This window comes from Etheostoma cragini, chromosome 11 (genome assembly GCF_013103735.1).
Source record: "Etheostoma cragini isolate CJK2018 chromosome 11, CSU_Ecrag_1.0, whole genome shotgun sequence".
Classification (NCBI taxonomy): Eukaryota; Metazoa; Chordata; class Actinopteri; order Perciformes; family Percidae; genus Etheostoma; species Etheostoma cragini.
The window spans coordinates 13330890-13343500 of NC_048417.1; the positions used below are offsets into that span (position 1 = coordinate 13330890).

A 12611-nucleotide genomic window follows, 5' to 3' on the forward strand; every position below is an offset into this window, starting at 1 on the left:
CTGAATCTAGTTAGATAGCAAATCAGCTTTATCTTACTATCAGCTACTTCTGATAAAACCTACATACAGTATAGCATGCTAAAACACATTCACTTACAGAAATTACATTTATTCTCATGAGATCATATTCTTCAATCTATTGACACAGTATAATATACATACTGTACATATATGTACATACATATATAGTGTGTATATATATTGCACACACTTTAAATTGCACATACTTATATTTATACTGTTTATCTTTTTACTTGTCTTCTATTTTTTTCCGTTATTCGGACCCTTGCAACAAAATCTCGCTTAACTGTATATTGTGAATGTGCAGTTGAATGACAATAAAGTCTGTCTGAGCCTAAGTGTCTAAGTTGAAGTCTACATGTTTTCATTATTACTCTGCATTTTCCCCAGGGCTCAACAGTGCTCTATGTAAAATATCAACCAAATATAGTAATGAACTTACCCTGTAGGGACTGAGCTAGACTTGTGTACTCATTCACCTCATTGTGTTACTTGCTGCTTTTATGCTAAAAGCTCTAAAGGACATAACTAAATAAATGGTTGCCTGAGACCTCAAGCACCAGCCAGCTGGCTCCCATTTTTGACAGTGCGCCATTTCTGATCTACTTTTCCCAGCTAAGAACAGATCTTTTGGTCTTTGTGCACACTGATGAACATTTAGGCTAATCAATTTATGTCCAGACAAGTGATTTCCTGGGCCAAAGGTTTGCAGTCAAAACATGTCAAACAATGGAGGGCATAATAGATTTTTTGGGGAAAACACAGCCAGGAATGAAGTCATGCAGTCCAATTAAATAAGCTGTAAATGTTCTTCCATATTGTTCACATTAGGAAAAATCCCGACAACGCCATGCAGTAGTTGGAGTTGGAGTACAGAAGAGTAGCTTAGTTTCATCTAAAACGTTTTTGAATTGTGCCAACCAAATTCTATGCAACACTTTGCACAGCTGTCATAGACTAATCTTAACTTTGTTGGATACAGACAGGCTGAAGTTGTGACTAGTAGTACAAATGGATCCTTAAATTGCAGTGACCATTTTGACTGTGATGACAACTGCCAGCCAAAGAGGAGAAAAACCCTTTACCGAAGCAGATTTTCTTAAAGAAAATCGCTGTTCAAAGAGCATGGAGCTGCAGACAGAGCAGAGGAAATATTATTAACTGAAGTTACTGTGTTGAATTTGACTAAAAACATGGCTGGATAAAGGCAATGTGTTTGTTGTCAGATACCTATAACAAAAATCTGAGCCTGCCAGTGGCAAAAACAGCACTTGCAGTGTGACGTACATCAACGATAGTCATTCAGACAGAAAAACATTGAAAAGTTGGGTCTAGGTTGAAAATACCTAAATTCCCCTTTGAGCCAAAGTTCTGCATGGACATATCAAAATAGAGCAGCTTTAACAACTTTGGTCAAATGGGTGAGAGTTATTCATCTTTCAACAAAGGAATATCAAACGTGCAAATGTTTGCTCGATTTAAACACAACAAAGAACGAGGAAAATAAAAAGCAAGAACATGCTTTTGTTTCTGAAAGCAGACACGTCTGGAGGCGTTGCAAAGCAGAAGGAAGAGACACTGAGAGAAACTGTTCCCTTTCTTGTACATCTCTAAATACATACAGTGGGTTTCTCTGTAGCCTTAGCAAAACAGCATCCTGCTGACTTAAATTCTTGCTGGCAGCTGAGAGGGAGAAAACAAAACAAAAAACGCCAGTGTAGCAGTGGTAACTCATAATCAGGGATAGCATTGTGTGGCATTATTAACAGCGACAGGATGCAGTGATGTTGGTGGTCCACAGGGAGCTGCATCATAAATGCTGCTGTAGAGGGATACTAACTGGAAAACTACAGTCCTATCATCTGATGGAAAATCCCAGCTACTTGCCTATTTTCCTCCAGGAATGTTAAAAAAGGAAGATGTGATTTGCATAGAACAGAAAATAACTAAATACTGAAGTTCAACATTATGCCTCGATGCTGTAGTAAATTGCTGTCATTTGTCTTTTAGTCTCTTCAAAAAAGCTAATGCAGGAAAATGCCAGTGCAGTCTGTTGATGACTCATAAGTGAAATGACATGCACTCAGTGTGCGTTCTTGTGACACATGCAGCAACTGTTTTAACCATTCCCATTTATGATCTGCTGTTCCCACCACCACGGGTCTGTAGTGTTAGTGATGGAGCCAAATCCCCAAGGAGGATTACTGTCCACTGGGGCAGATCAACTCAATTTAGCAGACTTATGAGTGCGTAAGGTGAGGTGTCTGCCCCGCAATAAATCAAGTACTCTGTTATATGTACTTCACATACAACATAATTTACATCTCTAAAAAAAACATCCCTAGTCTAGTTCTTAGTTCTTGCTTACATTGAAATTTGTCCAATAAAGAAAATAAGACTGTAAACTATATTGTGGTGTGTATTTTTAGATTATCATTTGATTGTTTTTAATCTAAAACATCAAGCTTTCAACTTCTCTACGTCATCTATAACTGGCCGTCCTCCTGTTCTGGCCAAAGCAAACTTCACCACTTATATTAAATGGCTGCTGATATGTAATGTATGTAATGACCAAAGACAGATCACACTCAAATGCACAGGAGATATATTTACATCATGTTCCAAAATTTGATGTTTGAAAATGACTTACAACTCTATACTGTGAATGGCCAATCATTACCCATGGCCCTTTAACTGAAGTGGTTTTAATCTGAAACAAATGCAGTTTATCTTTGTTGTGTTTCAGAACATACATGGTTTCATGACACCACAGAAAACAACACACCATGACTACTGTCTGCAGTAAAAGAAATGTATGAACTTAGACGGTCGAATCGCATCATCTTCTGCATCCTTCCCCACTCCCGTCTACCTCACTTGCTCATTCAGTTCACATCATGCATGACTGCACAACTTGCTCTCTTGAGCAATCAATAACTCAGCATTTTTAATCAGCCCGTTCCCCATTCCTGTGTCACTCTCTAATTTGTGCCTGTATGAACATACAAAACACCACCTACTAGAGAAAAAACAGCCACATTCACAGACGGGCAAATACAAACAACATCCATCGGACTCACCCTGACATCTTTGGCATCTTCACAAAGCTGAACACATCCATGTGTGCTGCAGACTGCAGTCAAAACTACAAATTTACCATCTACTTCACTCCGGCTCCATTTTCCCACACTTTCTTTGGCAGCAAGGAATAAATAATTCAGAAAAAAGTGGAGCTTCCACAAGTCAGGTGGAGAGATTAGTCCTGTTGTCTGGGCTTCTGCATGGCTGAGTGATTGCTGTGTCCTCGCCTCAGCAGCGCAAATCCACAGCCCATGGAAAAGGATCTGGCAGAGCAGCTTCCCCCGGTTACATCCTTCAAAGCATGCCTCTGCTAGCTGCGTTAAGCCACCTCCATTTAATTTCCATCGCGGTGGAATGATGTGCGGGAGCCGCACAGAAACAACAGCTTTGGAGAGAGGCAGAGAGAGCCAGAGCCAGGAGCGGTGAGAGGGAGGGAGGGACAGTGGTGGCGATGGTGGAGGGAGATAAGAGGGGTAGAGAGAGGAAAGAGATATGTGAGAGGATGTTGAGTGTGTGTGTGTGTGTGTGTGTGTGTGTGTGTGTGTGTGTGTGTGTGTTTGTGTGTGTGTGTGTGTGTGTGTGGTAGCAAGGGCCACAAGAATTAATACTCAAGAATGCAGCCAGCTTCCAAGAATTCCCCAAAGGCTAGCCTCATCAATCCTCAACCAAGTGGTGTGTTTCCAAAAAGCAGGAAAAGGATGAGAGAGAGATGACATGACAGAGACACATGCGCGTGATGCGCTCATAATGTGAGTTCAAAAGCAACAGAGGAGCAGTGAGAGCAGCTGTAGAGACATGAGGACTTAATGTGTCCCCCTGTCCAGCTGAGGTCTCTGCCTCACAGCTGCACATTAAGATGTCCATACTGTACACCGCATTTCTTTTGACCCTTTCAAAACAGTTCAGCATTCCACTCAATGTGGCCATTCATGATAGATAGATAGATAGATAGATAGATAGATAGATAGATAGATAGATAGATAGATAGATAGATAGATAGATAGATACTTTTTTAACCCTAAGGAAATTTAGGAGACGCCTCAAAAAGTGTTAGCCATCCTTCCAACATAAACACAGAGCTGTTGTAGAATGGAATACCATAGTAGATAATAGGATTTGTGTGATTAATCAGGGTCCAAAGGGGAGAAGATGAGGGCTGTTGTGATTCACAGTCAGCATGTTAATAGATGCTTCAAGCATCTCATTTCCTCTGTCATATTGAATTTGTGAAATACATACATTTCTACATACAGTATTTATCAGTCTAGTTTAAGATGTGGGGCAATTTCAATGTGTTTGGGGCTTTCTATTTCATGTCAGGGTACTTTCCTAATGCTATTAAACTGATACATGAGCAGGAGAGCCCTGAAAATCTTAAACCACACATAATTCGGCAAAGGGTAACTCCCAATTTCAGCCCCATCACCAGATAAAGAATCACCAGTATCCCAAAGACGGAGAATCACTCTTCATAACACATCAAACACCACAGATGAGGCACCTCTGTTGAATAAACTACCGAGGGCCAATTAGCCTTGTCTCTGATTCAAGGAAGGTTTGATACGTCTGTTACTGCTTCCACAGCCGAGTAACATCCTTCCTATATTAAAATGCCACAACTTGTAAGGCTCTGCAGGGTGAGTCAATGTGCCTTTGCTTAGAGTGATGCATGCAATAACGAATGTTGTCACTTCCACTCAGGCTCAGATTTGTTTGCGGCCACATAAAAGAAGAAACTAGATAGGTAAAAAGGTGAAGCTTGCAATTGTCTCTGACAGATTTTACTTAAACTCTTTGATCCTGGGAAGGGACTTTTGATCCAATTGTTTAAAAAAAAGTAAGTGGAGTGAATTATTATGTTAATCACATTCTGAAATACAACAGTTTAACCGATAAAGTTCCTCTGGAAGGCTCCCAGGCAGCCTTTTTTTGTGTGGAGTACACACAAGACTTCAAGAATGCACTGATGAGCAAAAAGGAACATGTCCGACAATTTGCTTCAAACACAAACGCGGTGTCCTGTGGCGGGAGGATTGAGAGACTCAGTGTATTTCTGGACAGTTATGTCTGTCCATTTGGGCTTGCGGCCCAGAGTCCAACATGAGTGGCAGAGGATATTAGGGTCAGACAGGAGCGTGATCTAAGGAGACTATGGCTGAAGCTTTGACCGATAAAACCCAGCTGCCCTGCTGATCCGTCACTCTCCTCTCTCTCTCTGAGTTCCTTTTAAAACAGCTGATTTCAGTCATTTTAGCACACTTGGCCAGTTGAAACCCAGCAATGCGAGTCCTGCCTTTGAATCACATTGGTTACCTTTAAAGGTTAAATTAGCAGAGCATGACCCCTTTGAATCAACTGCTAACCATGGTGGCTAGCAAGGGCATACATGCGCAATGCTGTAAATTATCAGAACACTAGATTGTATCTATGAATGTCCACAGAATGGGATTGTGAGATTATGTTTTCATGTTTAGTGTTATACTGTAGATAGAGCAACATTATAGACTTCAGTGTGCAGTACAGTAAAGTGACATTTTAGCTTTTACTGCCCTCTGATCTCAACTTAGCATTCATTGCCCTTGGACCTCAAACCAAATGTGTCAGCCGTCACAACAGCAATCTGCCCTCAGAAACCAAAGTTATCTCTGTCATCCCCTGTGTTTTGTCTGTTTGTGTGTTTGTCAACCTTCATCTGCCTATAAGCCACCTGGTTACCTCAACTTTCCCAACCTGTTAGTGCGACACTAATTATGCTGGCTGATTTATTCACTGAATTAAACAGCCTTTAGTCGGGGAGTTTAAAGAACTGTTGAAACTGCGGTTTTGCCATGATTATTCAGTGGTGTAACTAATTGGGATAAGAAGTGAAGTGTTACCCGGCTGATTTACGCTATGCTTTAAAAAAGATTATGGATTTGGTTTGCCAGTTTCACTAAACCTGCTGATAAAGTTCAAAGTAACATTGGAAGTCTGTGGCCTATTCTGTGTGGAGTAAATAAAACATAACAGGGATACATGCAGGTTATCAAACATTTTCATGTGCCTCATTGGAAGGCCATGTTTGGTACATTCATCCATCCATTCATCTTCTCCAACCAGCTTATTCATGTTCAGGGTCGCTGTGGGCTCAAGCTTCTCCCAGCATGCACTGGGGTGGAAGCCAGCTACAACATGGACATTAGCCAGTCTATTCTGGCCTAGACTCGCTGGGCAAGACCATCCACACGCTGCGAAGTGGGTGAGGGTCTGGCTAGTCCAGATAGTAATCCGGGATGGGAGGTAAATATGCTCTGGTTTATTGTCATTTTATTTAAACCAATCACAATTGTCATGGGCGGTGCTAAGCTCTGCATGAAGCCGCTGTAAAATTGTCTACAGACAGGTAGACTAGTTAGCCGTCTCAATTTACCCTGCAGAGATATGAGGAGAAGTCAACCACAGTCCTCATAAATCCACGGAGTTTAAAATTCCAACACAAAGAAAGCAAAAGGAAAAGAACATCGGCAAAAATACATGCATCCGTGAAATTTCCTGCGGCACCGGAGCAATCCTGGAACTGGAACGTCAAGGATATGGACTAATTGTAGCCTAGCTACTATTCAATTTAATTGAGTTCAATTTTATCTATAGTATCATTTTATAAAAAGAGTTATCTCAAGACACTTTACAGATAGAGTAGGTCTAGACCACACTAGACCACATAATTTACAAGCACCCACCAGTTCTAGTAGTTCCCTCCAGAGCAAGCAAAAGTGCGACAGTGTTGAGGAAAAACTCCCTTTTAGAAAGGAACCTCGGAGAGGCCCAGGCTCTTGGTAGGCGGTGTCTGATGGGCCGGTTAGGGTTAAATCACTGGGGTACTAACTTGCTACATGTCTAACTAATATATATCTAACTAAATCCTAATTTGCCATTTTGTGCCATCAAAAAATACCCACATAGGCCTACTTAACAACAGACATTTTGACTTGCTGTAGCAGAATAAGGACTAATTGATTGCCCTGTTCCATTTAAGTGGGCCAAGCCAATGTGTGAGCATGCACAATGACAGGATCATTGAACTGACACATCTAAATGGAATGCAATCATCAACAGTTACTGTATTAATTACAGCTGTGCATTTCTTACTATGACATGTCAAAATGCTGTGAAAAAGGCCTTACCGGTTTCAGCAAGCTACTGTCACCCAGGTACAAAGATATAAAAAAAAGAGTTCTTGTGAAAGCTGTAAACACCAATTATTTTGAAAGGCTGTGAATCTCAAAGAAAAAGCTTGCCAATCCCTGTGGAACACACACAGTGCATCATTACTGTGATGCAATGGCAAAGAATAAGTTGGGTAACCCACGACAAGCAGTCAGCAATCCGCATCACAACGGCAAATACAAAACCAATTATCCGTTTTCCAAAAGCATTAATTGAGTCACTCATTAATTCTAATCAAAATGACTAGAATCAAAGTTAAACTGTTGCTGTTACCTGCCAATGCATGAACGGTCCTAACAATCAAGACATTTTGTGCGACAATTACCATCAGCACTCTGATCCTAGCACCATAAAAGTTGTGAGTAATCAGCTCTGACTAAATTATAAAGTAAGCCTAGAACACCAATCCCCAGCACACTACTCACTGAATGACAGTGAAGACGCCGAGTTCATTGTCCTCTGGGTCCATTGCTGATGACAGGTCTGCAGTTTCTGGTTTTGCTGTCCAGACCCTTCAAGCCTCTTTCACCAATGTATGTTCCCAACCTTCCTCCTGTCTGTAAACTTTCTTCCTGCTGGATTTGGACTTTCTATAGGCAACTGAGCTTGTCTGACCAAGCCATTCAGTCACAATTACATACAGTGCCCCTGTCCAAGTGAGGTGCCGGTGCCCTGGGGGAGGAGACCGAGCTTGTCGCCTCTCAGTAATGAAATAACATCACATTCCGGGCCAGTGCGTCAGAAAACACATAAAGATCAATACTGAACAGCTGGACTCCAATGGGTTGCTGTGCTGGTTAAGGCTGCCTCAATGAGCAAGGCTCTTGTGGAAACATTTTCGGTTTTAGGTGAAATTCACCTTTGGTGTTTTTCTATTTAATATTTCCTGGTCATAGCAAGAGAGTTTGAAACTAATTAACTAATTAACTAATAGTTTCCAACAGCTGAAACAAACTTCAGAGTTTTATCTCAATGGTATTATTTACAACATTTCAGCACACAACGAAATTGAACTATCTGAAATATGAATCTGATCCATGTACGATGCATTTGGAAATGCCATGTGTTTTATCATCCATGTGAGCTTAAAATTAAGCTTCAACTATAATCCAAACTCTATCACTATCTGCCTGCCAACTGTCATCCTTAACAGAACCAAACCTAAATACCATATAAACCACAGAATTAGACCTTAACCTAAATGTTATGCAGGAACATCAATTAACAATTTAGTAATTTTATAATTCATATTTCCAATGTATTTTGCACACATCTAATGTCATATAATGCAGCTTGTCATGCTGTAATGTTTAATCTAATAAAAAACAGTACATTTCATATTTAGTAATTTTTTGTATTTTAAGACATTCTCCCATAAAGCCATGGAATATGAACATCACAACAATTCATGCTGGATTTTACCATGCAGACTCTGTGATGCATGAATGGCATACACAGTCTTCCATTAGTTATAAACCGGCGCACGTGTCTTTGCATCTGCAAGCAAATAGAACTGCTTGCATAACACATCCCCTGCCATTTACACACAGCAGCCTATGATAACTGAAAGTTCAGCTGCCTATATAATCACAAAGACAGTGTTTTTTATCACAGCATTTCTCGCTATATACTGGATGTGCAGAGACATGCTATTGTTTCAATCATTTGTGCAATATTCAAATTGTGCACACTGTTTCTTTGTGTGCACATACAGTAGCTTTGCATGGCCATATGGCTATAATGGAGCGCTGTGTGAGGTTTAAAAAGACAAAAGCAAACCTTTCTGCGCAACAAGAACTATGCATCCATCCAATCATGTGGCCTACCACTCTCCTCTGGGTCACAGTGCGCTGCATCAGTGGCCAGTTTTTTCCGTGACACAGATGTCGCACCACTTAACGTGGGGACAGGGGTTGTTCACAGTGCAATACTCCAGCACAGTGTACACGACTGAGAATCACATTTAGCATGTTGTATTGGGGTCAAGACAGTGATGATTTCAGATGATGATAGGCAGTGTTTGTTCTAAGACTCATCTGATATAATTTGCTGTTTGCTGTGCGTGAGTGGATGGCTCATTTGTTTCCTTAGAACAATGTGACGCTGCATGCTTCTTTGCAAAATTGCTTTGACAGCTTTATGGATGTAACATGCAGTTCTGAATTTCTGATAAATTGGTAAAATGCACTTAAAAGGGGAATTTTTATATTTTTCAAACTGGACCCTATTTCCACATTCATTTTTGTCTGCGTAACTAATGTGAACAAATATCTTTGAAATTGGTCCAGTGTTGAGTGAGAACGCTTAAAGCTGCAAACAGGCTGCAATGGAATTCAATAGAGCCATCACACACTGTCAATTTCCATCCACTCAAAGTGCTGTTTTTACCACTGACAGACTGAGATTGTTATAAGTGTCTGACTACATAATGAGAATATGGTAAAGTTTTTTCTGAAATCTTGCGAGGTGACTTGTAGCTGGAAGACAGTATTGTGCAACACGAGATCCTGGGAGTTTGTTGTTTTGGAGTACAGACAGCAGACAAAGGACTTGTCTCTGTACTTGTTTTACTAGATCTTAGTGCTGCATTTGACACCATTGACCATACCGTTCTGTTACAGAGACTGGAACATTTAGTTGGCATTAATGAAATCACACTAAGTTGGTTTAATATTTATAGTCATATTTATACGATCAATCTCAATTTGTTAATGTGAACGATAAATCCTCCAAAGTTAGCCATGGCATTCCACAGGGCTCAGTGCTTGGACCAACTCTGTTCTCCTTATACATGCTTCGTCTAGGCAATATTATTAGGAAACACTCAATTTACTTTCATTGTTATGCGGATGACACCCAATTCTATCTATCAATCAAGCCAGACGAAACCAGTCAGCTAGTTAAACTTCAAGCATGCATAAATTATATGAAATCATGGATGACCTACGATTTTTTTGATGTTAAAAAGTTAACTTATTGTGCTGGGCTCTAAACAAATCCTGTAAAATCCAGGATTGAATTTATAATTCTTCTCCTGACCTACAAAGCTCCAAATGGTTAAGAACCATCTTATCTTGAAGAGCTCTTAGTGCCTTTTTGTCCCATTAGAGCACTACGTTCACAGAATTCAGAGTTACTCGTGCTTCCTAGAGTCTCTAAAAGTAGAATGGGAGCCAGAGCCTTCAGCTATCAGGCTCATCTAGTATGGAATCAGCTTCCGGTCTGGGTTTGGGAGGCAGACAACGTCACCACATTTAAGTGTAAACTTAAAACTCTCCTCTTTGATAAAGCTTATAGTTAGGGACTGAGGAGTCGCAGCGTCCGCCTAGACCAGTAGGGGAGGGTGTATAGACGCAGACATGGCATCCCTTCTCTTCTCTGCTTCTCATCATAGTCGTCAGATTCAACCATATAATCAATAATATAATGAAACTAAAGTGAGGCAGGGCAGTACAGCCCCGACCAGGCTCCTCTCTTTACCCTGTCTCTCTTTGTTATGCTGTAATAGTTTTTGACTGCGGGGGCTTTCTTTGACACACTGAGCTCCTCTCTCCTTTATCTTTTTATTTGTGTGACTCCATGTCCCAGAAATGCCTGTTATGCCCGGACTCCTTATGTTCTTCTCCTTCCTACATGTTTCCTTGGATCAGGGAGGCTCCAAGAACATGTTTGCAGCTGTTGCCGTGGTCCTGCTACAAGTCCTGCAATGCCCTGTTACATCCTGCTAAGCTCTGCAATGCCCTGTTACCTACGCTCTGCGGTGCCCTGCTACATCCTGTTATGCTTTGCGTTGCCCTGTTACCTACGCTCTGTGGTGCCCTACTACATCCAGCTGGGCCCTGCACTGCCATGAACTACCACAAATTACTATTTTTTTTTGTCGCTATTCCATTATCTTTTACTGTGCCTGTTATTGCAACTATTCATCTCAACCCCAATCGGTCGTCAGACACTGCCTACCAGGAGCCTGAGTATGACCGAGGTTTCTTCCTAAAAGGGAGTTTTTCCTCGCCTCTGTCGCACTGTTGCTTGTTCTTGAGGGAACTACTAGAACTGTTGGGTCATTGTAAATTATGTGGTCTAGTGTGGTCTAGACCTGCTCTGTCTGTAAAGTGTCTCGAGATAACTCTTGTTGTGAATTTATACTATAAATAAAATTGAATTGAATAGCTTTACAATGTCTATACGATTTTCAATTGTGTACACTTTATACAGCTAGAAGTTACTTTTGGATTTGAACGGCTGAAGTTGTGGCTAGTTGTGCAGTTACAAATGGAATTTAACACTCAGGTCCATACACTGCACCTTGTAAAACATTGGGTCTGCAGAGAGCAATTTGAACAAGAGGTCACTGCTTACCAAAGAAGATAAGAAATCCTACACGGCTTTCATAAGTTCCTAGAAAAAAATGGTAAGATAACAACAACTTCTCCATCTTTCCATAACATAGTCGGACGTCAGATGCATACAATAACAATCTGAGCTTAACGGTGGCCAAAACAAAACACTGTTAGTGGATGGAAATTGACAGTGAGCATTTGCTCTGTAGGGTGACATTGCAGTACAGCGTTCTCGCTTAATACTGGACCAATTTCAAAGATTTTTCTTCACACACAAATGCATGGGTAAAAATTAAAGAATTGCCTTTAAAGGGCAAATGTAACAAAACATCCTAAAATATAAAATAAGTAATAAATAATAGCTGACACAAAGAAGCAAAAGATGCAGTTATTTCCACATGCAAATAGTAAAAGCCAATTTTGACAAAATACTTTATGAAGCAGAAACAAACACTAGATGCAGTCATTTGCATTAAATGATAAGAGTCACTCCATGCAGAACAGAAAAACTAATTTTAATATAATAAGAGCTGCTGCTTGGCCCTTACTAAAGGTTACAGAAGTATTAGTAATGCTGTCGACTGCATTAATTTCAATAATGTCACTTTAACTATTTGGCTAAAAATCTGAATAGGGATAATTATCTTTTTTGTCATCACAGAAGAATGCCAAATAGGTCATTAATCATATTTAAGTTGAAAATCCATTAAAGGAGTTGGACAAAGCCATTGCTCTCATGTCATGTTCTTGCTGTTTAAATCAAACATTAGCATGAAAGTCTATTATTTAATTAAAACATTTTCCAAATATCATTCTTCATTATATTTTCTTGGTCAAAATTAGCTGTCAGAAGAATAGGACACTAACAACCCCAACAGGCATTAAAAGAACTCTTCTGATAAGCTGGTAAATATACTCAAACCATAGACAGGAAGTACACAAAAGTCAATCGCAGTCAATGAG

The 12611-nt window shown here is 40.3% G+C and overlaps 1 protein-coding gene across 4 annotated transcripts in view; it reads right to left on the reverse strand.

Annotated features, from left to right (window-relative positions):
- The window catches only part of frmpd4 (FERM and PDZ domain containing 4), a 36539-nt gene extending 24666 nt beyond the window's left edge, over positions 1–11873 (reverse strand). For 2 of the 4 annotated variants that reach the window (XM_034884816.1, XM_034884814.1), the window contains exon 1: positions 3102–3532. In XM_034884816.1, coding sequence (XP_034740707.1) covers positions 3102–3142 — 41 coding nt within the window. In that variant the 5' untranslated portion in view covers positions 3143–3532. Of the gene's footprint in view, positions 1–3101; positions 3533–7733; positions 7990–11863 lie in introns of those variants that run through there. The other 2 variants (XM_034884813.1, XM_034884815.1) reach the window with 2 other exon arrangements.
- Between the last annotated feature and the right edge of the window lie 738 nt (positions 11874–12611).